The following is a 27,001-nucleotide window of genomic DNA, read 5'->3' on the forward strand; positions in this document are numbered from 1 at the left end:
ACGATATTTGACGATGTGGACTACCCAGGTATCGAAACCCTTGTCAGTTGGGCAGCAGCAGCAGCGACACTAGAGTAGAACACGAGTGCTATCATGTAAACAGTGACAGGTGGGTCGAAGTCTTTTTCAGATACAAGGCGTGATCGGCCATATTCCGCTACATACCTAGGGACAATGATCTCTAGTTTACATAAAGGACGAGGATTGGATACACACGTGTAGGGCTCCCCTGAATCCATGCGGGAGCTGTCAACGCTGTGTTAGGATACGCCAACGACAGCAGCTACGAAGTTGAAAAGTCACGCAAAATTCTGATAGAGTCCTTGGCGAGTATCTTATTATTGGGAATAATGGTGTGATTTATCTATAAATACACTATACGTCCTGCTTAAAGATGTTGAACTGCTCTGCAATATTTTACACACATCCTTCGAGGTGCCCCTTTCACGTGAACGGAAATAGGGGCTAGGGTTCCTTAAGGTCGTACATAGGAATGCATAGTCTAGCTAGAACCATTCGTCTCTTACAATGATTATGCAAAACACTTAGTTAGGCACATGTAAGTCATGAGATAGTTCAATGGACCAGTTTAACCCTTAGTCCCTCTACTGTATACCTATGGCTCCCAGTCTTGGCGATTCCAGCTTACAACCCGAGAATACCTAGGTAGCTGTCGGCAAAAAAATGTCTCGGCTAGTAGCTGAGAATTTTCAACAAGGCCTCCTAGGGCTGAAATACTATGTAAATTCCGTTTTATAACCTGTCTGGCGTGCCTATCAGTTAGACATTTGAAGCTAGGCTTGTAACTAATAGAGGTGGCCCTACGGCTCTCGTGGTAAAACCCAACAGCTTTCCTTTATCCAAGGGGATCTAATTCTAGTCTTGACTTGACAGTAAACAGGTTTAAGGTGGTAACCAGATATTAATCCCGCCAAACTAGCCCTTTAGTGTAGCTCTTCATATTAAAGGGGTACACTAGCACATTAGCATGAAGATTTCGTATTCCCGAATCTCTGGATTACATTATGCACCAAAAACTAACATCATGCGTGTACGTAACTCACAGTTTAAACGTTTACCATTTCATCATGCTCTAGAGTTACATTACGGGAAAGAGACGTTTCGTAAGCAGAGGGGAGATTCAACGAGCCACGGGGACTGGAAGTCAAGTGTACATGGGCTCCAAATATGATACAATCCGAAATCCCTTATACACAAGAGATCAACGCCAAGATTTTCCCCCCATGCCAGCTAAGATAAAGCAAAGCCGAAGATGCCCGTTCTATCCCTCTTGCACACATGGACCAGCCCCTCCCTAAAACAGTCCGTGGTCGGGTTTATTGAATGATTCGCGTAATAAGACCGGTTGCGACGGTACGGCCACCCTCGCGGACGTTGACTTGCTGACCGACCTCGACGGCGATGGGGTGGTGCAGGGTGGCAACCATCTCGACGTTGTCACCGGGCATGACGGCCCTGGACTTGTCCTCAGCATCCTCGGGGAAGTGAAGGGCCACAGCCTCGTCGGCAGTTCGCAGGTACATCTGGGGTCGGTAGTTCTCAACGAAGGGGGTGTGTCGGCCACCCTCTTCCTTGGTCAGGACGTATAGGGAAACCATGAACTTGGTGTGGGCCTTGACGGTGCCAGGCTTGACGATAACCATACCTCGCTTAATATCCTCTCGTCGGATACCTCGCAGGAGCAGACCGGAGTTGTCACCAGCTCGGGATTCCTCGCAGGACTTCTTAAAGGTCTCGATATCGGTGACCTTGGTCTTGATAATCTCGGAACCCTTGCCGATCAGCTCGACTTCGGCATCCCTCTTCAGGATACCTCGCTCAACACGGCCGGAGGCGACAGTTCCACGTCCGGCAATGGAGAAGACATCCTCAACGGACATCAGGAAGGGCTTGTCGAGGTCACGCTGGGGGGTAGGGATCCACTCGTCGACGGCCTTTAGGAGCTCATCGATCTTCTCAACACCGATTTCGGGTCGCTTGCCTTCCATGGCCATCAGGGCAGAACCCATAATGACGGGGGTCTCGTCACCTTCGAAGCCGTAGTGGGTGAGCAGCTCACGCATCTCCATCTCGACTAGTTCCAACATCTCGGGGTCCTCAATGGCATCGACCTTGTTGACAAAGACGACAATCTTCTGGACACCAACCTGACGGGCGAGAAGAAGATGTTCTCTCGTCTGGGGCATTTGACCATCGGAAGCAGCAACGACAATGATAGCACCGTCCATGTTGGCGGCACCAGTAATCATGTTCTTGATGTAATCGGCGTGACCAGGACAGTCGACGTGGGAGTAATGTCGGTTTTCCGTCGAGTATTCGATATGGGCAGTAGAGATGGTAATACCACGCTTCCTCTCCTCAGGCGCCTTGTCGATAGCGCCATATTCTAGGAAGTTGGCCAAACCCTTCTCGGCCTGTCTCTTCGTGATAGCAGCAGATAGGGTGGTCTAAATCGAGAGAATCAGTTAGAGTTGGCGGGGTATTCTAGAATATATAATTTGATATATGACTAGTATAGTTAATTTAAATCATCTTCTCAACATACCTTGCCGTGATCGACGTGACCAATGGTACCGACGTTTACGTGAGGTTTCGTCCTCTCGAATACGGCTGCGTATGAACGGGTGATATTGAGGGCCGCGGCTACATTTTGCTGTCGCACAGCAAATTGTAACGGGTTGGCGATGCTGCCGGATGTGAGGGAGTGGCGGGATGCGCGCAAGAATGGCGCAAGGGTGCGCGTAAACGCCGACATGTCGAATTGATTTTACCCTGCAGCCGAAAAGAAGAAAACCAATTCACACACGAAAGGAAAGGGACTGGTGATGAGGGTCGTGGAGGGGGGGGATAAAAGGGACCAAGCAGTATTGAAGATTAAAAAATCAAGCTCCCACCTGTTAGAAAAATTTCATTGGAAGTTGCTACGTCGCGTTCATTGGTCACTCGAGGCCACTCGAGTCCACAGTTCCTTATCGTGCCGTCTTTTATAAAGTTGATAAGCGGCTAGTTAGACCGATTAAAGTTATATTGACGCCCACATTCTCGGAATTTAGTCGCAGCGCTACCTCCTAGAGTATATAATTTATTGGATGGTGTAATTGAATGTGATTGATTGGTCAATCAGGTCGTCTATAATATTAGTATTCAAGGTTCAAGGTAACACAACATGAAGTGGTTTCAAAAATACCTAATGGCAGAAACTGCAAGTCTATAACTTGCTTAATAAATAACTTAGTTAGGTCTAATTATTTATGTCTTATATACGGATTAGTGTATACCTATCACATTGCTATATGACCTCAAACTCCTGCGCTTCTCCATACTTCTCTACTGCCCACGCCCTCTGGCCTTCTACAATAGCATTCATAAACTCGGCATCGAATTCCGTCATCTTTTCTATTTCTCGTTCAGGCACCGCCCTCCATTTAACCCAATTCGTTGCCTTTGCTCCCTCCGGCGCTCTCAAGAGACCTGCTGCAATACCAAGCACCTCGCTCTGTTCCGAGGGGTTCCTATCCTTACTCTGGAGGAACACCGTGGCACCACAGCGTCCGCAGAATCCCTTCGTGATTTTCTCTGACGCCTTATACGTCTTCATCGTCCCGATGAGCAGATTCGGCGGCACCTCCGGTTCTAGCGAGATCCGCGGGACTAAAGCCCAAGGCATGAAATAAGCGCTGGAGAGCCGCCGAGTCTCTTTATCGAAATCGAGATACGCTTTCCACTTCTGCGGGTCTCCCGGCGCGATGGATCGGCTCATAAACTTATCGTTCCTTACTACATCCGACGGCCTTCCAATCGTGAAAGAAACCCCGCCGCACTGACACTCCGCGCGCAGTCTCTCTTCGCCATCCTCACCCATTTCGAGCTTATTATCGGGCGCGATATCACGGTCCGCGGTGAGTAGCCTTAAGCCCTTACTAACGGGGCTCGAAATCCAGGTCATTAAGCCACCGTCCCCGGGGGACTTTGGAAACGCAAAGCCCTTCATCTCCCAGAAGCTCGGCTCGTCAAAAAGCGCGATGTCCGCGATCCACTGCATGGCCCAGGGCTCGTAGTGCCCATTATGTGTTCCGCAAGTAGGACAGAACCAACGCTGTCCGTGGCCGCCGGGACCGCTGTTCTGGCTCTTGTATACGGACAGGTTAATCGTACCGTTGGTCCACTCCGGCGCCACGCCCTGCGTCAGCGAGACGTGGAAGCTGCCGAACGTGCCGTGCGAGTAGCGGCATAATGTGCATGAACAGATGTATGCGTCCAATGGGAGACTCGAAGCTGGGAGGACGACCGAGTATTGTACGTTCCCGCAGTGACACCTCGCCGAGAATGTCTGTGACTCTTCTCCCGGCTCAGCTGTGGCGGCCTTGTCGCGGTTGAAGAAGGTGACGAGGAGGTCTAATGTTAACATCATTGCTTGCCGTAGTAAGTTGGGTAGATGATCGTATCAGAATTTGGTAATTGTGAACAGGTTAGATTCTAGGGATTTTAGGCATCTTAATAAGTCAATGGCGAAGTAAGTGTTGGGACCAGGGTTCGGTCCATCAATACCGACTTTATTCCCACATCTTCATGAACGTATACACGACCAACAACATGCAGTGTTGCGGCGGGGTAATACGTAGGCAGGCGATGTCGTCTGAGGGGTCTCTGTAAAGGCATATCGCTTTCATCATAAAAAATAAAGAGTCATGGATATTATGCTGAAGAATGCTCTTGTGCTCATCTAGTTACTAATATTTGACATATCTTATCCTCAGCTAGATGCGCAATAGTTGCTGAAGTCTAAGTCTTTTCTGTTTGAGAAAGTCGAAAATTAAAATAATATGTAGAGTAGCGCTAGATTTATATGTACCTCTAATGCAAGAACTAATGCACGATTATCATGGCACTAACATGTTGGCATTCGGCCCTGAATCTCAATTAATAGCCCTTATAGCTTGTTACAGCTAGCCTGCTCCTTGTTCATGAAAGCCAAGCTACCCAGATGCGCAGCCCGAAGCGGATTTCGGTGTCCGAATTGGTCCTGAGACATCGTGAATTCAATAAATCGGTTTCGTAGGTGTCGGTAAGACTCCATGGTCTGCAACTCCTCGGCCGTCTTTCCAACTAGTAATTCGCTTTCGTTGTCCCTTTCCGGCTTAGAGCCACCGTTCGAGTTACGCGTCACGGCTATATCGTTAAGCGACTTCCAAGGTTTTTCTTGGCACTCGCATGTTGTCCATTCGCCTTCATCATCCGAATCGTATTTTGGCACGGGCGGCACAACCCCTTGGTTGAGGTATGCTTGGATATGACCTATGGTGCAGAGTGTGATACACGCGAAGGTACAGTGGCCCTCTGCCTTTTGCTCTACAAGGCTCGCCTCCGAAAACTTGCGCGTCATTTTCAGGGCATGGTGTAGAGGAGTGACAGGGTCGAGATGATTTGATAGGAACAGGACGGGGAAACTGGTTTCAATGGGTTCTGGTTTATGAATCGGATGGTCGTCCCATCGCATTGGCGGATCTTTTGCCTCAATTTTCCATCCGCTACACCCCATATTGAGGTCGGCACCCATCCACTAAGATACACGTTAAAAGGTCTGTCTACCTAGGTAACTATCGAACTAGGTATTACTTACAACATCGGCAAATGAAGAATAAGAGGCCATCTTTTCAAAACGCCGTTGAAGCGCGTCGGAGTCTTCATCGAGCTGCTAGACGTTAGGGCAGTCCCTTATGAAGCCGCTTAAGGCTAAAAAGCTCTTACCTTATATCGCTTGTCACTACAGGCGATTACCTTCTGAGCGTCATCTGGCCATTGAGGTAACGTCAAGTTTTGACAAAGCATCTCTGGCGCCGGATTGCCTACTATCTTCTCAAGCTGGTTATCGATGAAGGTTTTAAGAAGTATAGCCACTGAGGGGAATATAACAACTGGGTAGTACAATGCTGTAAATATGATTCGCTTGAAGTCTTCAGCTGTTACCAAGACAGGCAAATTTGATTGCGAGGGTAAGACAATCGCGGGCTCTTTCTCTAGCCAGTTCATGATATAATCGAAGCGTTCCTTGATATCTCCGGGGCTGTCTCCGAGCCGGTAAAACTCACACTCTGGTCCTGCTTCAGCGCAATAAGTAAAGAATCGTTCCCATATCGCGTCAGCGTTAATGATGGCGTCCCCTAACATCGGATTAACGTAGTGGTCGGCGTCCACAACACCATCTAGAATAACCCGACCAACTTTGTCGGGAAACATAGACGCAAATGTGGCCCCGAGGAGTGTACCATAGGAGAAACCCCAATAAACGAGCTTCCCCTTGGTACTGTCCTTCGACTCTATTTTAAAGTTGGTCTGTGTCTCATCTACAGTCTCTGTTTCTTCCGTGGACTTGGCGTCGGAACCTGATCTCCATTCATCCCAAGCATGGATGATCGAGAGCATATCTCGCGCTACGTTTGCGGTGTTGGAATACCGGAAGATGCTATTATCTCCTTCGGCTTCATCCCTTCTCTTACAGAGCTTAGCAACTGCTCTTGACCTAACGTCAAGCTTGTTGAGTGCGACATTGCTTGAGTTAACGAGACCGATGATATGACCTGACGCAATCCAGCTTAGCCGGTTCATCAAAGCAACATTGCGTCCGTCAATTCCAAAGGAATCGTTGGAAGCCGCGAAACAATCCGCCTTAGGCGTAGTAGCACCGACTCCACGCGGATCAAAACCGATAACATCACGATCTCCGCCAATGATTGTTTGAAGCGCTTGCCCCGAAAACAAGGTGAAAATCGCTCCGCTACCTCCGGGACCGCCAGGATTAACGAGCAGTGGGGATTCCGAGTAAGATGATGGGTCCTCGGTACGGTAAATACCGGGCTTTAAGACCAGAGCTATGTGCACCTTCGGATTGTCCACTGACTGGTTTAGCGGTCGGTGATAATCCATAGGTACGGTCAGCCGAGCGCACTTGAAATTATCGCCGTATATCGCGAAGCATGGCTGCCAGGTGAGCTTCTCACTCGGTACGATCTATTTCACGTAGAGACGGCCGTGTCAATATTCACTCCATTATAGCAAAATCGCGGCGTCATTCAGGAGAGCTTACGCTGGACCATTCTGTCCATCCATCGGGAGGCCCTGGTGGCGCTTCATTTCCCGGGTCCGGATGACGGTAGCCATAGTGAATCGGGCCATGTCCGAAATGGCCAATGATTAAAATACCAGATATGACGGTTAACACTACCGCACTAAGACGGCGCCAGCCCCAGCTTGGTTCCTTTCGAGGTGATTGAACACACGCTCGAATGTCATCATCTTGCTTCTCCCCTAAGAAGGGCGACGTGGATGATTTTAAAGACGTCATGTTCTATTACGTGCGGCGATTACGCGCGAAGAAAAAGCTGATGGTTTTAATAGCACAGCTCACGAAATGGAGATGAATAGGTACTTTATAAAAATACTGAAAGCCGAGAAGCAATTGACGAAGTCGTAAGGCTTATCATCTATCATTGAACAGGCAGCCACCGACTGAAGTAGTACGCAAGCCAAAGAGGTTGGATTGGAGGCTTGCGCGAGCTCGCGTACCTATGGATCTTCAAATTATCCAAGGCAAATAGATGCATAGGTACGTCAGGTAGGATTATGATGCAGCCACTGTGCCTCTTTTGTTTAACTTGGTCTGTCCATTTCGGCCATTGGCCAATGGTCTCTGTCTCTCAGCTCGACTCTTAAATCAAGCACGTAAGTAAGGAATCGACCTCATGCTTAACAGAAATGTTAGAATTAACGAAGCTGGACCGCCCCTAAGACAAGATGATATTAAGCAGTTTAATACCGACTGAATAAATCCATTAGGTACATTAAATACGCCGAGGTAAGGTACCGTTTGCAACGCCACATCGAGGCTAACCAGTGGCTTGAAAAACGTGGGACAGATCTATCTTACTAATCTTGATTCCTCTTTTATTATTCAGTCAAAACACTTTTTAACACAGCATCAACTTTTAGAAATTATCTGAATATTCGAGACATAGCGTGATAGGGACTCTTCCTGATGTTATTTACTTTTTATTACCCAGAAGAGTACCTGGATTAAGCAGATAGTCGTTTTCATTGGTCGACTACTTCAACGCTATGTCTTGGCTTTGCTTCATCGTTGGTCTCGATGCGATAGTGGATAACCTTCCAGCCTGCTAGGTAGTCGATCCGACCTTGACTCACTTGGCGGTACTCCTTGGTATGAATCGAGCTTCATCCTACCGAAGATCTCTCTTGAGTTCCTACTTATAAGTTGATTTCTTCTTTTCGTCCAAACCCCGATTACTATTCATAGTAACTGAAGATGTCAAGTCTCATGTTTCCGTTAGGTTTTGGGACGATACTAATAATCATCGATAGGGGCTTCTCAATAGTTTGGATAACATATTAAAATAGACACGCCTTGTATGATCTACAATTGATAGTAGATGCTACTAATGCAACTCTTCGACTTGTCGATATTCATTCACTTCTAATCTTCAAAGGCGACTTATACTGGCGCTGATACTGCATAGGCTATTGAAGTTTACTTAAATTCCTGTGAAGACGTGATAACAGCTAATCTAGAGAAAGGTATTCCGATTTAATATTGCGTGTAGGTCCCATTTTCCCCAATTATTTGGGTCCTCAACTACCAGATCAAAATGTTACTCATTTCTCTAGGTCGCCATTCTGCATTCTTGGCAGTATTAGCCATCTTCAATATCAAGTCAAAGCGCCTGGAGACTTATCTCGATCATTGCTAGATTCCCCAAGACGAACGAATCAGCGGATTACGCGGCGGAGAAAGCTTGTTGGTCTTGGAACGCTCTGGGCGCGGGGGTTGATGGAACCCTGGTCGCTTGGCAGGTCTCAAGACCCAAGATTGATACTCATCTCACACATTCGTCTTTCGCCTCTTATACTATGCCGTACCCTTCTAGCCCGTCGCATTGATTGACTTACGGCACTTGGCGGGTTTAGCCAAGAGCCTCATTGTCACGCACTTAGAACGGCGATGATTGCTTCCGTGCTTTTGTTTCTTTCGATCCCTGTCAACTAGTTGCGTTTCGAGCGTTGACAGCACTGTTTGGTCTCCGCATCTAATGGCGAACAACTAGCGTTGTCTGCGAAGAGATCTCTTCACTCCGCTAACATGATACGCAAAACACCTTGCTAAAGATATTTTTAACATAGTTGTCGAAGAAGAAACACCTTGGCATCGGAGGAGAATGGGTATCCCCATGTCCTTTACCTGCTTCGGCCGCTTGGCTTTCGAGGTCCCGACTCGATAGCTAGGAATTGCCGATGATCTAGGATGCCCAGCTGTCGACATATATGAAGGCCTTAGTTGGCCCCGAGACGATGGTTTGGAGTTACTCAGCTGTGCTCAAGTCGTCGTCCGAACTTTCTCGTTTTCCGGTCTCTTCCTTAATTTCTATTTACAGATTAATTCTGTCTTTACTTCTTCCGCTGGTCGTCGCTGGTCGTTTTATACTACTCTAATAACTATTTCTACTATTTTATATCTGAGGCATACTAATCCAAGGCAACCCAATAACATCTTCCAAGACATATTAGTCAAGATGGTCAGCTATCGTATGATTGCCGTTGCCGGCTTCCTCGCCAGCGTCAGCGCTCTTCCTCTAAACATTAATCTTGGCGCCTATTCTCCTGCATTGTACGTACTAGCGTTCGCATATGTCAGCCTGGCTATCCCAGATATCTAATTGACATATAGGGTGGTTGGTGATGGTGAGATTTCGTTCGGTGGAGGTCAAGATGTTACGAACTTGATGAACGCCTTGGAGGGTGCAGCAGTTAACGCCGCCACCGGGACGGCTGGAGGCGCCACTAAAAATGTTGCTTCCGCACCTGTAGCTGCAACCAGTGCTGCTCCGATAGACGAAAGTGGCGTCGTGGCCGCTCAGAGCAATCCGAGCCCAATTGTCGAGACTCCCAAAGCCCCTAAAGCTTCCGAGACCCCCGAGACCCCCGAGGCTTCTGCCACGCCCGCTACTACTGTAGACCCCAACTTGGAACAACAAGGTAAGTTATTGACATTAAACCTTACTTGAAGGTAAATACTAATAAGATTTAAGCTGCTCAAATATCAGGTTTACAAGGCATGGGAAAAGAGATCGCTCCTCGGGACTCCGAGTCTCCTAAGGCCAAGCGTGATCTAGCTGGCTTTGACAGGGCTCTCAAATATGCCGAAGCGGCCTTGACCAAGGGACCCTTGATCCAGCTTGGCACTGGCGAAGGTGGTGCTGGCGTCGGTATCATTGTTGATAACAACGGCGGTGCTGCTAAAGCGGCTGCTAAGCGTGATGAATCTTCCTCGCAGCCGCGCCGACGAACCAAGGTCACCCGCATGTATGTCAAGCGCGGTGTCCCTGCTGGTGAGTGAACCCAAACTTCAGCATCCACTCTTGGTATTACATAGCATGCTAACTAGCACTCTGTTGAAAGGTATCCAGGCATCTAATAAATTCGAAACTCGCTCCGTGCAGTCTCTCCCTATTCAGAAGGTCCCAGCAGTGGCCAAGCGAGCAAGCTCTTCCGATACCATCGATGCCATCAACCTAAACGTGGATGACGATCAAGGATTCACGATGACGTTTGTCGAGACAACAGAAGACGAAGATGACGCCGCGATAGATGAAGCATAGGAGTAATATACGGTTATAATATAACAACTACTGTTTGCTCTCTGTCTATTATATTTGTACAATGGCATTTTTCATCGTTTTTGATACCATATATGGGAGTCTAGGGGCAAGGGATTACGCTTGGGACGATGTATCATATACGTGCGGCATATGTTTCTTATTTGGCTTTGGTTAAAGTGATCTCTCCATTACGAGAGATTGATTCGGCCTATAAAATATGTATTACTGGGTAGTATAGGAAATTATTCAAAACGACCGGCCTGTTTATTTGACAGGTCGAGACCGGAAGAGAAAGGAATACCCTCATGTCGCTTTAGCTACGCGGTATGGTGTTTTTAAACTTGTATGAAGTCGCCTATGAAAGGAGGAATTTTTAATATGTAAGAAGTGCTGAGGCTTCCTAACAACAAAGAGCCGATCCACTGCCTCTTCCCCCTATATCACCGCATTAAGGGCACGTCAAAATACGTTAAGTACCTAACGTATGCGCTTACAAGATACTCGACAATGACGCGATGCCCAAATTGCCACCCCCGGGGGAAATATACGCAATCCACTAAAGACCGGGTGTTTCAACACGCTGAGGGCTGCGACAGAGCCAAGATGTGATAAGAGATTGCCAAGAGCCTCACTAATTCCTTTACTGCACCGCGGCAACAGCAACTGCCGGGCTCCACATCGAATAATGCCTTACTTCTATCAGAAACCAGTGGAGTAGATTACCCAAGTATTCCTATTTACTTCATGTAATCCTTATTGTAACGGGCTACTGATAAATCGACATCATGAATACCTTATTAGAATCAGTTACGGACTTATGAATGCTTCGAATCATCGATCTTGGGGATTAGGACTACAGTAGTCCTACGCTTTACGCTACATATGATCCCATACATCTCATGCTTTTCATCACCTAGCTATGGGTATACACGCGCAAGTATAATCATCGACTTAGGCATTCCATACCGATACCACGGCCGACTTGAAACCCGATAGTTCGCACAATTAAGACACCCCTTTATTACCCCTAGTTAACTCAAAAAACTAAACTAGTCTAGAAGCCATTTTTAAAGATCAGCTAGTCCATTCTAAGCATCCACTCTGTGAACTCCAAGCCAACCTCTACCCCCATCTAATTCTGACTATCCCACCGTGCATACCCGTCATTTTTCTGTTTCTGCCTCGTGTTCCAGCCGAGCTTCGCGCTGATACTCTTAACCCAATCTTCGCTTCTTCGCCCTTGAGGCTGGACACTAGCGAAAGGGAATCGGCTGGCGCTAATAGTTACGTAGTCGCCGGTGAATAGTTCGACGCGTTCGCGACCGTCGAAGCTAGCCCAGCTGTTAGTGCGCGCATCGTACGGCACCCCAATACGCAGCACGATCGTATCTGGCAAGATTATAGGCCGGAACGATAACGTGTGCGCACATATCGAAGTTACGAGCATTACCGGGTTTTCTGGATGACAGAGTGAACCGCCCGCTGCGAGATTATAGGCTGTTGAGCCTGTAGGTGTTGAGACGCATACTCCGTCCGCGAGCACAGATGTGAAGTGTTCGTCGTCCCCGAATATTACGGTATTGGACATTGCTACTGATGATCAGCTTGCGTTGCCTTGGCTGATGGAGTTGTACGTGAAACTTACTTGGATTTGGGCCTCTATCTATCACGATCTCGTTGAGAATCTCGTAAGTGCCATCTGGTCTGTGAGTATGTTCATCGTCCCGCTCCTTACCGACAAGTTCCTCTACAAGATCTCGCTTGTGATGAACCCCCTTCTCATCCACATAGTTAATTTGGTCCAGCTGATCCGCCTTCTTTTGACTTCTCATTATTGTTCCCTCAAACCGCAGACGTAAGCTTACTGTCACGCCGTCTCTGAAGGCTGTGGAGAGTATGTCCTGGTAGTCGTTGAAATCGAACTTGGTAAGAAACCCGAGACTACCTAGCGAGAAACTGAGTACCGGTGGCACTATTCGTTGGAATAGACAGCTAGCATATAACACCGTTCCATCACCTCCCAGGGTAATAATGAAGTCAAAAGTGTGTGGTCGCACGCTGCACATCCTCGCGTTCCAGTAACGTAAGCGACCGTCCAACGTGCCCTTTGGAGTATTGCCGTCCATCTGACCGGCGTCCATATACTCTTGGTGAAGTTCCTGTAACAATCCGGGCGCATCGAATGAGTTGTTGCTTCGCAAGCTTTCTTCCACGTAGACAGTATACCGAACGTCTCTGTCTTTACTAAGAAGCCATTTCGCAACCTCTCTCGTCTTCGGTATTAATTCATGATCATATGCCTTTGTTAAAAGGAATATACTCCTGGCCTTAAACTTGAGCCTTATATTTCCCAGCCTTCTACTAAGCTCTCGGACTCCCCAGGCCATATCTGTCAGCTGTTTCTTTGTAAGTAGTCGACTGTTGAGGCTCTGATGGTAATCTAAGCCAGCTTTAGCTTTGCCTTGTTTGCCAGCTTTGCTTTGTTTGACAGCTTTCCTCCATGCTATCTCATCAACTTGTCCTATATCATTGCTGACATCACTGTCTGCTTCTGTCGCGGATGCATGCTCAGGTTGGCTAGCAGCAGTCTTCCCTTTTGGTTCGACATACTCATCAAGTTCAACCTCGCCAGTGGTCTCTTCGTGTTTATGCTTATCGTGATTTCGATTTACACTTTTGGGCTTATCATCATACCTATGGCCCTCAAGAAACTGATGTACTAAGCACTGGGTTGCCGATAGCCTTGACCTTGACGTCGCCATGGAGCTTTTCCTCCGGTAAGGATTACCCTCGTCAAAAGTAACCTTTCCAAGGAAATATTCAGAGTCATGTTCACGAGATTAAATTGAGAGGCGAAACGTACCTCAACTGCGTCATTATCATCGTCATCCGCGCTAGAAAACCTATCATCATCATATTGGTTTTCATTCGCGCCTTGCGAGTGATCGGCACCGTCGCCCATCATAGCTACCTAGGTAATGCTAAGTGGGGAAAAAGAGGAAGTAAGAGGTAATCAAGTAAAATATTACAAGAATAACCCACAGCCTTAGAAATCCCCGCCCCTTTGAATTTTATATAGAGAAACACCCAAGATTAAGCTTTATTTAAAAGGCACCAAATAATCCGTGAGAGAAAGCACCGCAAGAGGTCATTGCGTCAGTCCTAGTCTTAAGGTTCCACTTATACTTCAGGTTATGTATAAGGTTAGAAGCTTATCTACTATCTATAATCCGTATGGGGTCTTACTAATGCCCCGCGGTAATTCTTATCGATTGTCCTTTGATGAGATTAGATTAGATTAGATCACCTATGTACAAACATCCCTTAGTCCAATGCATTTCTGACTACTGATCCCAAAGTCCACCGTATGGGTCGTCCCTCGCGGGCGGTTCTCGGATATATTCCTGGAAGAACCTTCTTAATAACGCGTTGTCTTCCACTTTAGGAGGTCTTGTAACATCCACGGGCGGCCTCTGCCTAGTGGGATCCGCTGCTCTTTCTATTTGAAATATTCTTTCCGTCTCAAATGCTATCGCATCATCCCGCGCAATACTCGCCTGGACAGTGGTTAGAAGCTCGTTTAGCGTTGGCCGGTCTTCACGATCGTCCGCCATACACCGGGCTATCAGCGTGCGCAGATCGGCGCTATAGTATGTGAATTCCCCGTACACCTCATCGCCAACCAGGAACGGGGCCCATGTGTTAAGGTCTTTATATGTGCCATCTGGCATTGCTATATGACATATTCGTGGTTGCCAGTCCTCATCGTCGGTGTGGTACAGGGTCAATGCATTGAACATTAACTATTCCAAATGTCAATAAATCAACACGCGTATTATAAGAGCTGAATTCTCTGTCATTTCGATATACTTACTAGACCGATACCCCATATATTAGTGTGTGGTCCGAAGGCGCCCTCTTCTAACGGCCTTCTTCTGTCCCGTTGCTCCTAAATATGTGCTTAGCGTTTAGAATACACAAGTTGATATTCACTCCTCTTAGATCATAGATATATTATGTAACCTACTGGGGCTTGATATCCGGGTTTTCCAACATTGGCTACGGCAAACTTCCTGCAGTGAGGTGTAAGAAGCAATCTAGCGAGAATATAAATGATTGCATAACATACTCTGCGTCTTGCCACTAGTTTACAGTAAGTTAGCAAGCATTCTCTCGTAAGATCTTAGAGGCGATATAGAGGTTAATTATTCGAATGGCCATAGTATAAGGTCGGAGACAGGCGTAAGGTCAATGTAATAGGTAGGTACTTACTCCATTGTCCCACTCTTGCATCAGCCCAAAGTCGCCCAGCTACATCAAAGTTCAGAATAAAAATTCATAGATGAACTGAGGTTTCCGAAAACCAACCTTCCATCTTGGGGCCGGACCGTGCTCTTGTCCGTCGTCATCTGTGAGAAAGGGGTCGTCCATAAATACTAAAGATCGTTAATTTAAAGACTTCTCGGGATATGATTAAGATATTACCATTAAGGGGGTGCAAGTCGAAATGAATTATCAACGACGGGTCTTCTCCAGGTCTAATCACTTCACGATATACTTCTGGGCTGTTGTTGTCTAGTCTCGGAGGATAAGCCATTCCTATACATGCTCTCGTAACTGATACGGCGAGTAGAACTTATTAGCAACACGGCGGGTTTACGCGCTGGATCTAGTAACTTACGACATAGGAACAGCCTCCATAAGAATCGACTGGGTATAAACTCTAGTTTCTTTCTATGATTAGGAAGATTCCTGTTATTCGAAACTGTCTCGTTTACACGGGTTAATAGCTCGTATAGTTCACATCTCTCGAAATAATCCATTATCATTAAAGCTGGGGACCCGTTGTCACCAATGTAATCGTTATAAAGACTTTCGTCCATAACCCAATCTGGCAACCAAATAAGTTGGGTAAAATGTTCACAGGTCGCAAACGTTTCCTAATGCTCTTGTTAAGGCTGACTTAGTTGGGTATTGTGGGTGGGATAGATGCAGTAGTACTCACGGACATCCAATTTATTTCTTGACGGAAATATGGATCATCTTCATCCACAGGCGCCTTGATCGCTACATCTCGTACACGCTGTCGATATTGATTTATTTCGCTCCACCGAGTCACAACCCCTGAACTCCCGAATCCTAAAACTTTACGAAACTCTAGATATCTCGCATTTTGAGAGAAAAATTGTCGCTGACGCTGATATGCATATTTCGCAGCATCAAACACTTCATTGAGTTCGGCTTGCCTGACTCGCATGAACGGTCGAACTAGACACATGAATGAATGTTATTATGATCCATTGTTGGGCGGGTACGGCAAATTGACATACGGACTGGCGTAGCCATAGCCTTTACTTCTCCCCCGAGAATTGATCCCGAAATACCTTGATCCAATAGTAGATGCAGACCGCATAGCAAATGTTCTAAGAGCACCAAAACACGGCATGATGATGGCAACACATGGCCAAGTGCTAATACAAGCGCCATTGTTTACGAATTGGCATTGAAACTGAAACATTAAACAAGACCAAGAAAGAACTGCTTTCGGAAGAAACAAAGATAATACTTCACAAGTCATCTTTGAGCTAGGAGTACAAAACCGGTGACAAAGACGATTCAAGTCAGGGGCCAACACAAAGTGGTAAAGCTCAATCAAAAAATAATTATTGCGTAAAATATATGTTTAGCTGTCTACTTCTGTGTCTACATAGGTACCTGATAGTCGTTTCTTATGAGGTGAACTATCCCGTAGGTAGACAGACTCACAGGGGCAATACGCCGGCGAGATAGAACTGGGGATAACAGTATCAATTTATCGACGGTCTTTTTATCTGTAAAGTTCTACGGATTATAACTGGGTTGATTAAATTTTATATAATTTTCCATTTCTTTCAATTAGACAGCTACGAATACACTATATTTGGTAGACTGGATGGTCAATTCTCCTCGGACTTAGTCAGCGCCAAACCGGCTCACTCCGGGTGCCGTCCGACATATGAGGTAGTAATCAAAATCAACTTCACGGTGTTTGAATCTCAATCGGGAACACGGGAATACCGAGTCGGTGAATTTATTACGAGCGGGATCCTGTCCTGACTGAGACCCCGAAATCCCGGGTTATCCCCGTGCCGATCCGTCGGTAGCAAGACGGCGTCTAGATCTCGAGCTAAAGCTTGCGCGGGGTTGTTTGTAAGTGCGCAATCCATTACGTATCGGCCCTCATCTTTTGCGACTCCTCATCTTTTTATAAATAATCGATTTACCCTCGAACAGTTTCTTCTAGTCAAATAGCAGCACATCGTTCTCATTACCGTTCTAAGAAGTATATCAAAAGTATATCAAAGATCCACAGTAAAGATGAGCAACCACCAAAGAATCAGCGTCCTTGACGTAAGTTTTTAGTACCCCCTATTAACCCATAGTTACTAACTAGTTCTTAAAGGAGACACTCGCTGATGGTCTACCAAGTGTTTCGAAGACGCTCTTCCAAGCTAAAGCTAGACACGGATATACGTTCGAGGAGCTTGCACAGAAACTAGGCCGCAGCGAAGTCGCGGTTGCTGCTTTATTCTATGGCCAAGCCCAGGCATCCGATGAAGATATCGAGAAGTTGACTGAAGCCCTCGGCCTCCAACAGGGGGAATTACACTCGCTGTCACTTGGTTTCCCCAACCGAGGACGTGCGGGACCAATGCCTCCCGTAGAGCCGCTCATCTACAGATTGTACGAAATTGTACAAAACTATGGATATGCTTTTAAGGCTGTCATAAATGAGAAATTTGGAGACGGCATCATGAGTGCTATTGCGTTCTCTACTAAGGTTGAGAAGGAGGTCGATAGTGATGGAGTCGCGTGAGTGCCCCGTGCACTAAAGAAAATAATACACACGGAAAACTAACCTGAGATACAGCTGGGTCAATATTACGCTCCGAGGAAAATGGTAAGTGAACTTCAATTCAGCACCATACATGTCGTTTTGAGGAAGTTACTTACATTGCATAGGCTGCCGTTTACTCGGTTCTGATTTGATGGTGCATGCGGTGGCGGTTCCATTTTGCTATACATTAGGTACATTCAACCCTATTTGGAGTGCGGTCGCATCATATAATTGATTAATTATATTAAGACTAGATATTTCATTATCCCCATCCATACCCTCAACGAACGCTCTTGGGATAATCGAATATAAGAGCTTTGCGGTTTGGCCTTCGGAAGAAACCGTGATGGCGGGGTTAAGCTGGAAATAGACATTGTCGATGTTCGATATCCAAATAAGGGGTATATTGAAAATAATCTCGTGAACTGATAAACATCTCGCTGAATACATCATTCATATCTGGGAGCCAACATTAGACTTCCCGCTCGTTAGAGATGGTTGGATTCCTGCTCGTGAATGACGGTGTCTTCTCTTTCTTATACCCTTCTCTCCAGAAGGGCTCCACTCCCATCTCCTGGAACCTTTTCACTTCGTAGTCCTTCGTGACTATCCAATTGCTAATAAAAATAACTAGAACTAATAAAAAGATACCCATGCCTGCCGCCAACGGTGCGATGATCGAAAACACCGTGAATCCGTAGCTCGCGTTCTGGAACGCCTCATCTTCTTGTAATCTTTCTACTCCTAGACCGACTTGCATCGCCGTTAGCACAATGACGACGTACCCAAGAATAGTCGCTAGGGCGGCGAAGTTATCGCGGATTAAATCGCCGTAAACGCTATGAGCTGCGATCTTGGAGTAACCGCGTAAGATGAAGCCTTTCCGTATTCGGTAGACCTTGTTCAACCGGCTTAGTCGGAGCTCGCCGTACCAGTACCGTGGGTTGACAGACGCATAGTCGTGGCCTTGTAGGATCTCCTTAGCGAAATCCTTCCATGCTTCCCATTCGATATAATAAGGCAGCAACCCTTTCTCTTTCGCGATGCGGAAGTCGCTTTGATACGCGATGAGAGCGGTGTAAGAGAAAAGGTAGCCCCGAGCGCATTTAGTGAGTTCGTCGTCTTGGATAATGTGAGCGGCCCAGAAATCAGGCTCGAAGAGATATGGCGGAATAGGTTTCAAGAATATGCGATTCTTTGACCACACGAGATGGAGATCTGGACTTTCGCTGATGGCGATGTCTCTTGAGAGGAGAATTTGGTGATGTAATGGTCGAGGGGGCATTGGGCGACCACATATCCAAAGCCAATCTTGTATATCATTCAACCTTTCGACAAGGAGTTCCCGCTTGAGGAAGTTCGTTTCCAGGTCGGGGACGACTATATGGTCATGTCCTGTACGATGCGAAGCCGGAAGTAGACTATTGAAGTCTGATGCCTGTTGCGACGCGCTGGAGTTCTCTCGTGACTTAAGCACTTGAGTTGTGAAGGGGATAGGCGATGTACCCATCGTCAACGATTATCACTTTAGCAGCCAGCCTTGAGGATGTCGGTATACACTTGAAATTGAAAAATATTTCCGTTTACCGTAGGATGACTTACGAGGGGCTATAGCACGCTAATATGACAATCTTCTACTCATATACATATAGGGTAATCAAACTATTTTATGTGGCATACACGCTCTGGCTCTGGTCGGGTGTCTATTTTAAAAGAAGTAAGCAGGGGTTAAAATGATCAGCATTCAGCCCATCGCGGGTCGACATGGGTAAAAATCTGACATTGGCTGCAACCCGCCCCCTTCCCCAGCACCTGGGTTTTAGGGTCGGGGATCGCACCAAATCTGAAATTAACACCTCGTTTCTTTTCCGCCTCTTTCTGCCTTAAGCGAGTACGTAAGTATACACTGCGAGCCTCGTCTATATTTTTCTCTAATCACTACAAGGAGATATGTGCGGTAAAAGCGTCAGTGGACGTCGAATTTTTCGGTATCCAGAAATAGTATTAGCCAAGAAAAGCTTACCCTACATAAGCTCCCTAGTATTTTATAATCTAAGAAATGATTGGTAACATCGCGTACCTAATGGGAGATAGCGAGCGACCAGATTATTCCGGCCTAAGACGAGGCTAGGCTGGCTTGACAGGGCTTAGACGATTTAAGCAGCATTTTTAGTGCTGACGGACTGACCCATGAAGCACGATTTGAGACGGAGTCTATCAGCCGCACAGGTTATACCATGCTCGCGTCATCACGTACCTAATTCGCTAGGCATGTACTTTCTTATGCTACCGGGTCCGAAAGGACTTTGGGACCATGGATCGTTCCGTGATCCTTGTCCCCCTGGAGACTTGGGTCACCTGTTGTCTGGCTTGGCCTATAACTCCCGTTGCCCCATCTCATCGGTGAGAAACCTCAACTTGAATCTCGTTGAAGCGTTTCGGGATCTATAGTCGTATCGCCATGTCTCTGCAACGCTCCGCGACGCGGAAGGCTGCCGCAGGGCCTGCTAGACGGAAGAAAGAATATGATATTGTACAACAAGGTGTCAAGGAACTTTACCCACTTGATAAATCTGGTGTCGAACCAGAAATCGAGTAAGTTGGAGAACATAAATATTGAATTTCGCTTTTCAGTTCTAACCTTTTCTAGCATCGTGTTCGTGCCCGGCCTCGGCGCACATCCGGAAGACAGTTGGAAATCAGAGAGCACGGGCTTCAACTGGACTACTGATGGACTAGTCAGAGATTTCCCGCGGGCTCGTATCCTGCTATATATGTACGAGTCAGCATGGACTGGTTCTCTAAAGGTGAAGCAGTTCATGAGCAATATTGCCATGACCTTACTTAATGGGTTGAGGAGTAAGAGAGAGGTAAGCTAATCCCCGTATGTATTGCCTGTGTGCTCTAGCTTACATGAGATGGTAGGGTGCCGTACAACGACGTCCAATCGTGTTTATTGGCCATAGTATGGGAGGTCTGGTAGTTGCGAAAGCGATAACAATCGCCGACTCGCGAAGAGATAGCTTTCCTATGATGTTTGAGGCCATCGCGGCGGCTATCTTCTTCGGTACACCTTTCAATGGAGCACCAGTTGCTTCTGTCGCCGCCATGTATGCATATCTTGCCGAGAAGGCTGGCACAGCGACCAGTTCCAAGCTCTTAGACTTAATGAAGCCTGGCGACGAGGGTCTTCGTGAGCTTAAGCACGAATTTATGCGCCTTGTGGGAAAGCTAAACCCCAAGATCGACCTACAATGTTTCTATGAGGAGCAACCGACCGATTTTGGTAAGATGGCTGGTTTGCCCGACCTCTTTGGCATGAGTAAGCTTGTCATCCCGAAATCATATGCCGATTTTGTGAGTCGCGACTCTGCGACACTTCCGGGTGTCGAAGAACAAGGCCTGGCGCGTAACCACCGAGATCTTGTCAAGTTCGATGGCCCGAAAGATGATCAATGGAGTCAATTTGTGAAGGATCCTTTGAAGAGGATAATCCATGGTGCTCAATTGGCAGTCAAGAATCGCCTGAATTCCGTTCGCGATATTGATCGGAAAATGATCAAAAACATCATGAAAACTTTAGATAGCGCACAGGTGTCCACGAAACGCAGAGCCCTAGAGCAAACGTTTGCGTCATCCTCCTGGATAACGAAGGAAGAAGAGTATAAACAGTGGTTATCCGATGAGACCAAGACGGATGACGGGGCTAATACATCTCACGCTGCTGATTGTCTATGGATCCGAGGACCAGAGGGTCGAGGGAAAACCAGTGCATCTTTGGCAACCATTGATGAGATCGACAGGACCAAGGACACGGATTCAAACCAGGGCCCGGTCTTGCTTGCTTATTTCTTTTGCGAATCGACCACAGATTATTGTACTGCCGAAGACGTTCTCAAGAGCATCGTGACTCAATTAATCGACCAACAGGAGATGCTCGCTTCTTACGCCAAACTATATACTAAGAAGCGAGGCGAAGGGAACAAAGCGCAGGTAACTGTAGAGAACTTATGGCAGACTATCCAGGATATGCTCATAGACGAGTTCATCGGCAGTAAGGTTATATTCGTGCTCAATAACCTGCACGTGCTTCCCGAAGATTCAGATTCTACTATCAAGTTGATGAAGTACTTGAACGCCGAGCTCCAAGGTGTCAATAACACGGATACGAAGCGGGTCCCAACAAGATGGATGATCACGAGCAGAGAAGCCCATAATATTGAGGAGGCACTCAAAATTGAGGGTGTCCGTCTTGTTGATCTTGAAGACGAGAAGTACGGGAACCAGGTTCAGACGGCATTGCGAAAGCGGGCTAAGGAGCGAGTCACTACGCTCGAGAAGGAGAAGAACTACAATAAGGCGCTTGCGTATTTCGCAAGCAGTCTCATCGGAAAACGTGCGCAAAATACCCAGTGGATTGACATCACATGTGTTCAACTTCAAGAACTTCCAGAAGCCGAGAGCGATCTCAAAGTGCGCCGAATACTTGAAAGAATGCCCCAGGATCTAACGACACTCCTGAACAATTCATGGCTTCAGATATTTAAAGCCAATGAAGCCGAGGTTGAGAAGATTAAGGAGATGCTACGTGCCCTTGTCCTTACATACGAAGACCCTACGGAGGAAGAGCTTGGTGTACTTGCTGGGTTTTCCTCAAACGAAGAGGAGAAAGCTGAACTCCGTAAATTCGTGGAGATGTGTAAGCCACTGCTAGCCATCAAGCGGGCAAATAATACCATTTCTTTTATGAACGTCGTGGTTAAAACACATCTCCTAGAGAATTCCAAGCAACTTCTCGGCATGTCGGACGAGGAGAAGAAATGGCAACATGGTGTTCTTGCACTCAGGTCATTCTCGCATGTGAACGAGAGCTTCAATTTTCCTAGTCAAGAGGAAACCGCTGAGAGTGGCGAAAATGGCGATTCGGCTGGGGAAGATCAAGACGGAGATGAAAATGAAGAAGAAGAGGAGGAGGACGAAGAAGATGATGATGACGAAGACGACGACGATGATGAGTATGATAGCGAGAGTGAACCAGATAGCCAGGATGACGTAGACCCCGAGGCCGATATTCTTCGCGACCTAGCCCGTAAGTCCAAATCCCCAATCCTGCACCATTTTCCACTCCTATAGATAAGTTATCCGAAGCATCCGAACAGCTTGGGTGAAGTTTGGTCTCAACGAACAACCGCTAACTTTTACCATTACAGTACCATACACAGTCAAGTATTGGCTACGCCATGCTAGTAAAGCCACGCGTGAAATTGCCGAGGACTTGAGCCTAGAAGAAGATTTCTGGAAGTCCGATTCAAAGATACGACATCGCTGGCTCGTAGAATACTGCCGTATGACTAGCACCTTCGACGGGTTTGACTACAAGACGTTGACAGGGTTACGTATGTACTCTCCTAGCCTTCCTATCTATTCTCATCAGGGATGGGGTTTGCTTGTGCACACGCAGACATAGATCAGCAGGCTCTCCTAACTCATACCCATCCACTACCAGTAACGATTGCTGACTTTAGTGGCCACAGATATTGCTGCTTCCGTCGGATTTAGAGAACTTGTTGCAGCTTTAATCCGAAATGGCTACGAAGACCAGATTAAGATCCGCGATTCATTGATTAATACCCCAGTTAGTATAGAACAGTTTCTTACTCTAGTTAACGTTTGTTAATCTCGTGTTTAGTTGCACTTTGCGGCTTACTTCGGACGACCTAAAATCGTCGAGGAGCTCCTGAATAGAGGTGCCGCGATTGATGACGGAAATGAAATCCAAGAACAGACACCTTTGCACATGGCTGCTTTTGGGGGTCATATCGAAGTTATGAAGAAGCTCCTCTTGAGAGGGGCGGATGCTAATGCCATGTCTAACGATATTGGTCCGGTATTAAATGCGGCAATATCCTCGGGAAATCGAGCATGTGTTGAACTCCTCATCGAACGCAATGTCTCGTTAACGGTTGACCGCGCAGACATCAACGCGCCTCTTGCACTGGCCGCATTATTATCCGACTTCTCCATGTTCGAGTATCTGATCGAAAAATATGCGGATAAGTTACCACCCGAAGAGTACAGCAAGGCATTTGTCATGGCTGCGGAGGCAGGTCGGCTTGAAGTTTTTAATAGGATGCTTGAGTACGAGCATACCCAAAAATACTTCCAGTCTGCTCTTGATTCGGCCGTTGGTGAAGGGAATTGGGACATCGTTACTATCATTCTAGAAAAATGCGAAGGGCTTAATGTTGACCAAGCCTTCTACCAAGCAGCCACGGGTACAGAGCAGCAAGATAAACTCCTTGAAGCATTCTGGAACTATTCTGGCGGCACGATTAGCCCGGATACACTCAACCATTCCCTCTACGATGCTACCGATAATAAAAAGGAGTCCACTGTGAAGCTGCTTCTCGAAAAATTTAAAGCGGACCCTAATGCTACCGGCGAGGTGTAAGTCCTCAACTATGACCATTATGAAGTTCAACTTGCTGACGTATATAAAGATACGGCAATGCTCTAACCGCTGCCGCTTATGATGGCACGATGGAGATTATCCAAATGCTTCTTGATTCCGGTGCCAATGTCAATGCGCCAGAGGGATGGGCCCTTCAAACAGCCGCTACCGAGGGCCATCACGATGTCGTTGTAGAACTTTTAAAGCGCGGTGCCGAAGTGAACGCCTTCACTAACAGCTCATATTTCGAGCCGGGTACTGCTATTCAAGGGGCGTGTGAAGCAGGCAAAACTGGTATCGTTTCCCTGCTTCTTGAACACAATGCAGATCCCAACCTCGGAGGAGGTCGTGATGCACCGCCAATCATTGCAGCCGCCCTTCGCGCCGAAGAGGATATTCTTGAGCTTTTAGTTAAAGCGAAAGCTCATTTAGATGTGCATGGCAGCGGAGGTTGCCCATCAACACCGCTTAGCTTGGCTGCCGCCTACATGCCTCTATCGTCGCTCCAGCTGTTACTTGACGCAGGCGCCGACATCAATCTCCCAGATAAAGACGGGAATACCGCCCTTATTGAAGCTGCATCTAAAGGCGATGAAGAGGCTGTTTCGTTCTTGATGAACGGCGGCGCTGACATTATGCAATCAAATAAAGACGGTGGTAATGCCCTACAGTTGGCATTGGCCGCTGATAACGAGGAATGCTTGAAAGTTCTCGTCGATCATGTTTCGAAATTGTTAGGCGCTCTCAAAAATGCTATGGACTCTGGCAACAACGCAATCACCAGTGTCGTACGGGGTGCGTTTAACAAAGAGCAAGAACTCAACTATGATGATGAACCTCAAGTAACTCCAAGGAATATTGAGTCGTCTGAAACGTCGGTCAACGATGTCGCGGATAGGCAACACGACGAAAAGGTCGAAGAAGCTCCTGTTGTTTCCGATGAAAATGATATCAGAAGTTCTATTTATTCTAACGAAGCGCCATCCCCCGACGACGACGACGGCGACGACGACGACCATGCAGCCGAAAATGATACCCAGGATACAGGCACTTCTGACGAACATTCTTCATTTGACCAGATTTCTGAAAGGCTTAAATCTGCTATAGCCAATCAGGCAGCGCTATGGAACGAATTTACGACCACCCGGTCCACAACACCCACAGAGGTTGGCCAGCCCACCTATCAACCCAGCGGGAAAGGCGATGTAGAAGCTTACCATCCTGACGGCCAAGCCGAGGAAAATATTCCTCATCGCATAGAAGTCGAGCAAGAGCCCCAACAAACGACCTCAGATCCATTGCCGATCGAACTTCCTACCCACGAATACATTAAGAGGAAGCCAACACCCAGTGTCTCATATGATAACCAAGCCACATATAGTCAATCGTACTCCTCAGGACCCTCTCAGTCGTCAACCAGTCACACCCAGGCATCTATAGAGACGAGGACGTATGGCCAACCCATCACCGCATACCGGCCTGATCCAGCTGCCGCTTCTCAACAACCTCATGAAATCCCTCCGTATCAGAACCCACAGAGTCAGACCATGCAACCAGATTCGTCCGTATCTTATCAGCATACCCATGCATATACGCAAAGCCAGTCTGCTCAAATAGCAGCACAATATCAGAGTTCGGCCCCGTATCAGCCTAATAATTCTCCATATAATAATACAAATCAAGTTGATGCAACTCAGTCTCAACCGTCAACAACCCAGTATCCTACCAAACAATCTACTTACGCTGCGTATAATCCAGATACACATAGTCAGCCGCAGCAAGGGTCGGCGCCGCAGCAATCTTACAACCCCAACAACCCAATCCAGGCATATCAAGGACAAGCTTACCAGCCACAAGACTGGCAGCAACAGTATCAGGGGTATTACGGAAACGCCCAGAACCAGCAGTATACCGGTAGCGCGTACGACGGCTCCGATTGGGAACAAGGTCGCCCGCAGCTCAAGCCGCAGCGGTCATCTTTCTTCGGAAACGGGATGAAGAACACGCTCAACAAGACGAAGATTATGGGAACCGGTATATTTAACAGGAAATGAGTAATAGATATAATAATGTCTGGGATTTGTATAACAGGTTAGCGTATACGATTGGGTGTTTCGTGACGGAAAATGAGTGTGTACTATTAGCTTTGGTGTTAGGAGGAACCCGCTATGTATGTTGGTCATCTAGAAATATCCGAAAGGCTAAATAGTATTAGCAAATTGTCAACTCATTACAGTACTGGCTACCTACCGACATACAACGTGTACGATGATTGGTCTATTTGACGATGATCGTGCTATGGAGATTCCCCGTTGCATAGTTGAGCATTTATTTGGGGGAGCAGGTTAATAAGAGTTAGCCGCAGCTCCTGGGCGAATATAAAGTAAATCAGGATTCTCGATAATTCAGTTACGTATCCGGAATATTTCAAAACGTTGTTAAATCTGAAACGAGAAATTTGATGTAGTTTGTTTATGTCCTCTGATATTAGCATGTAGCATGCATTAGGTTAGGCATTTACCTCCTTGCCAGTTGATTACTAGTACACATCACAGGAATATGGGATGATATCTATTGAGTTAGGAATGCCTGCCTATCAACAATAAAGTTTCAGGTACCCAGGTATATCTGAGCAAACATGATGATGTCGCCGATGGGTATGTAATACGTGGATTGGTAAAGGTGCAGCCCTAATCAACCTGTATGACCTAAGTTATCATGCTAAAATTCTTTCGAGATATGTAGGTACCTAGGGAATTTTAGCACTAGCCTTTGAGTCAGTAAACTGCCAAACATATGATATTAGCATCCATTTGGACTCCCGAGTGTTTGGTTACCGTAGTAGTCATTAGTTGCACGGGCTTCAGGTGGTAACTGCTTGAGCAGGTGGCCTAATCTTTTTCTTGAGCATACCTACCCACCGAAGAGTTGATACCTCGAAGGTACGCACACACACCGAGAAACTGTGTACGTGCACCTTCCTAC

The 27,001-nt window shown here is 46.9% G+C and overlaps 9 protein-coding genes across 9 annotated transcripts; 3 read left to right on the forward strand and 6 right to left on the reverse strand.

Moving 5' to 3' along the window:
• Positions 1–1,337: 1,337 nt before the first annotated feature.
• Positions 1,338–2,776, reverse strand: F5Y00DRAFT_253024 (translation elongation factor Tu; the record flags this gene model as incomplete). The annotated part of the gene is made up of 2 exons (XM_048009995.1): positions 1,338–2,468; positions 2,567–2,776. 2 exons carry the CDS (start codon positions 2,774–2,776, stop codon positions 1,338–1,340), a joined length of 1,341 nt encoding a protein of 446 aa, XP_047864985.1.
• A 436-nt stretch (positions 2,777–3,212) lies between these two features.
• Positions 3,213–4,810, reverse strand: F5Y00DRAFT_236501 (DUF636 domain protein). The gene has a single exon (XM_048007708.1). The coding sequence runs from the start codon at positions 4,430–4,432 to the stop codon at positions 3,311–3,313; it is 1,122 nt and encodes a 373-aa protein (XP_047864986.1). The 5' UTR covers positions 4,433–4,810; the 3' UTR covers positions 3,213–3,310.
• A 37-nt stretch (positions 4,811–4,847) lies between these two features.
• On the reverse strand, positions 4,848–7,802 carry F5Y00DRAFT_236503 (TAP-like protein-domain-containing protein). The gene is made up of 4 exons (XM_048007709.1): positions 7,106–7,802; positions 5,770–7,029; positions 5,642–5,713; positions 4,848–5,581 (listed from the first exon to the last, which is right to left on the reverse strand). The coding sequence occupies exons 1-4, from the start codon at positions 7,361–7,363 to the stop codon at positions 4,952–4,954; spliced, it is 2,220 nt and encodes a 739-aa protein (XP_047864987.1). The 5' UTR covers positions 7,364–7,802; the 3' UTR covers positions 4,848–4,951.
• A 1,675-nt stretch (positions 7,803–9,477) lies between these two features.
• On the forward strand, positions 9,478–10,792 carry F5Y00DRAFT_73213 (uncharacterized protein). Its single transcript, XM_048014074.1, has 4 exons — positions 9,478–9,697; positions 9,758–10,065; positions 10,119–10,418; positions 10,489–10,792. The coding sequence occupies exons 1-4, from the start codon at positions 9,603–9,605 to the stop codon at positions 10,686–10,688; spliced, it is 903 nt and encodes a 300-aa protein (XP_047864988.1). The 5' UTR covers positions 9,478–9,602; the 3' UTR covers positions 10,689–10,792.
• An 874-nt stretch (positions 10,793–11,666) lies between these two features.
• F5Y00DRAFT_236510 (ATP-NAD kinase) lies at positions 11,667–13,866 on the reverse strand. The gene is made up of 3 exons (XM_048007710.1): positions 13,552–13,866; positions 12,334–13,492; positions 11,667–12,278 (listed from the first exon to the last, which is right to left on the reverse strand). Exons 1-3 carry the CDS (start codon positions 13,651–13,653, stop codon positions 11,821–11,823), a joined length of 1,719 nt encoding a protein of 572 aa, XP_047864989.1. The 5' UTR covers positions 13,654–13,866; the 3' UTR covers positions 11,667–11,820.
• A 166-nt stretch (positions 13,867–14,032) lies between these two features.
• F5Y00DRAFT_261873 (kinase-like domain-containing protein) lies at positions 14,033–15,285 on the reverse strand (the record flags this gene model as incomplete). The annotated part of the gene is made up of 7 exons (XM_048011286.1): positions 14,033–14,491; positions 14,563–14,637; positions 14,716–14,761; positions 14,818–14,831; positions 14,961–14,999; positions 15,057–15,124; positions 15,174–15,285. The coding sequence occupies 7 exons, from the start codon at positions 15,283–15,285 to the stop codon at positions 14,033–14,035; spliced, it is 813 nt and encodes a 270-aa protein (XP_047864990.1).
• Positions 15,286–16,922: 1,637 nt separating this feature from the next.
• On the forward strand, positions 16,923–17,835 carry F5Y00DRAFT_236511 (Cyanase). Its single transcript, XM_048007711.1, has 3 exons — positions 16,923–17,078; positions 17,131–17,540; positions 17,599–17,835. Exons 1-3 carry the CDS (start codon positions 17,046–17,048, stop codon positions 17,630–17,632), a joined length of 477 nt encoding a protein of 158 aa, XP_047864991.1. The 5' UTR covers positions 16,923–17,045; the 3' UTR covers positions 17,633–17,835.
• Positions 17,791–19,254, reverse strand: F5Y00DRAFT_73294 (uncharacterized protein). Its single transcript, XM_048014075.1, has one exon. The coding sequence runs from the start codon at positions 19,073–19,075 to the stop codon at positions 18,038–18,040; it is 1,038 nt and encodes a 345-aa protein (XP_047864992.1). The 5' UTR covers positions 19,076–19,254; the 3' UTR covers positions 17,791–18,037.
• A 519-nt stretch (positions 19,255–19,773) lies between these two features.
• F5Y00DRAFT_236514 (uncharacterized protein) lies at positions 19,774–26,327 on the forward strand. The gene is made up of 7 exons (XM_048007712.1): positions 19,774–20,160; positions 20,216–20,435; positions 20,491–22,654; positions 22,776–22,961; positions 23,100–23,200; positions 23,255–24,012; positions 24,066–26,327. Exons 1-7 carry the CDS (start codon positions 20,027–20,029, stop codon positions 26,068–26,070), a joined length of 5,568 nt encoding a protein of 1,855 aa, XP_047864993.1. The 5' UTR covers positions 19,774–20,026; the 3' UTR covers positions 26,071–26,327.
• Positions 26,328–27,001: the final 674 nt, after the last annotated feature.

This window comes from Daldinia vernicosa (genome assembly GCF_022497035.1).
Source record: "Daldinia vernicosa strain CBS 139.73 unplaced genomic scaffold F5Y00scaffold_22, whole genome shotgun sequence".
NCBI lineage: Eukaryota > Fungi > Ascomycota > Sordariomycetes > Xylariales > Hypoxylaceae > Daldinia > Daldinia vernicosa.

Excerpts from the sequence above, each read along its gene's own strand:
- F5Y00DRAFT_236511 (XM_048007711.1), top strand. The coding sequence starts at position 17,046 with ATGAGCAACCACCAAAGAATCAGCGTCCTTGAC. Across the intron at positions 17,079-17,130 it reads AAAGAATCAGCGTCCTTGAC|GAGACACTCGCTGATGGTCT; the intron begins GTAAGTTTTTAG and ends TAGTTCTTAAAG. Across the intron at positions 17,541-17,598 it reads GTCGATAGTGATGGAGTCGC|CTGGGTCAATATTACGCTCC; the intron begins GTGAGTGCCCCG and ends CCTGAGATACAG.
- F5Y00DRAFT_236510 (XM_048007710.1), bottom strand. The coding sequence starts at position 13,653 with ATGATGGGCGACGGTGCCGATCACTCGCAAGGCGCGAATGAAAACCAA. Across the intron at positions 13,493-13,551 it reads ATGATAATGACGCAGTTGAG|GTTACTTTTGACGAGGGTAA; the intron begins GTACGTTTCGCC and ends TTCCTTGGAAAG. Across the intron at positions 12,279-12,333 it reads AGATAGAGGCCCAAATCCAA|CAATGTCCAATACCGTAATA; the intron begins GTAAGTTTCACG and ends GATCATCAGTAG.
- F5Y00DRAFT_73213 (XM_048014074.1), top strand. The coding sequence starts at position 9,603 with ATGGTCAGCTATCGTATGATTGCCGTTGCCGGCTTCCTCGCCAGCGTC. Across the intron at positions 10,066-10,118 it reads CCCCAACTTGGAACAACAAG|CTGCTCAAATATCAGGTTTA; the intron begins GTAAGTTATTGA and ends ATAAGATTTAAG. Across the intron at positions 10,419-10,488 it reads CAAGCGCGGTGTCCCTGCTG|GTATCCAGGCATCTAATAAA; the intron begins GTGAGTGAACCC and ends CTCTGTTGAAAG.
- F5Y00DRAFT_236501 (XM_048007708.1), bottom strand. The coding sequence starts at position 4,432 with ATGATGTTAACATTAGACCTCCTCGTCACCTTCTTCAACCGCGACAAG.
- F5Y00DRAFT_236503 (XM_048007709.1), bottom strand. The coding sequence starts at position 7,363 with ATGACGTCTTTAAAATCATCCACGTCGCCCTTCTTAGGGGAGAAGCAA. Across the intron at positions 5,714-5,769 it reads GTAGTGACAAGCGATATAAG|CTCGATGAAGACTCCGACGC; the intron begins GTAAGAGCTTTT and ends AACGTCTAGCAG. Across the intron at positions 5,582-5,641 it reads ATTCTTCATTTGCCGATGTT|TGGATGGGTGCCGACCTCAA; the intron begins GTAAGTAATACC and ends CGTGTATCTTAG.
- F5Y00DRAFT_236514 (XM_048007712.1), top strand. The coding sequence starts at position 20,027 with ATGTCTCTGCAACGCTCCGCGACGCGGAAGGCTGCCGCAGGGCCTGCT. Across the intron at positions 20,161-20,215 it reads GGTGTCGAACCAGAAATCGA|CATCGTGTTCGTGCCCGGCC; the intron begins GTAAGTTGGAGA and ends AACCTTTTCTAG. Across the intron at positions 22,655-22,775 it reads TATTCTTCGCGACCTAGCCC|TACCATACACAGTCAAGTAT; the intron begins GTAAGTCCAAAT and ends TTACCATTACAG.
- F5Y00DRAFT_73294 (XM_048014075.1), bottom strand. The coding sequence starts at position 19,075 with ATGGGTACATCGCCTATCCCCTTCACAACTCAAGTGCTTAAGTCACGA.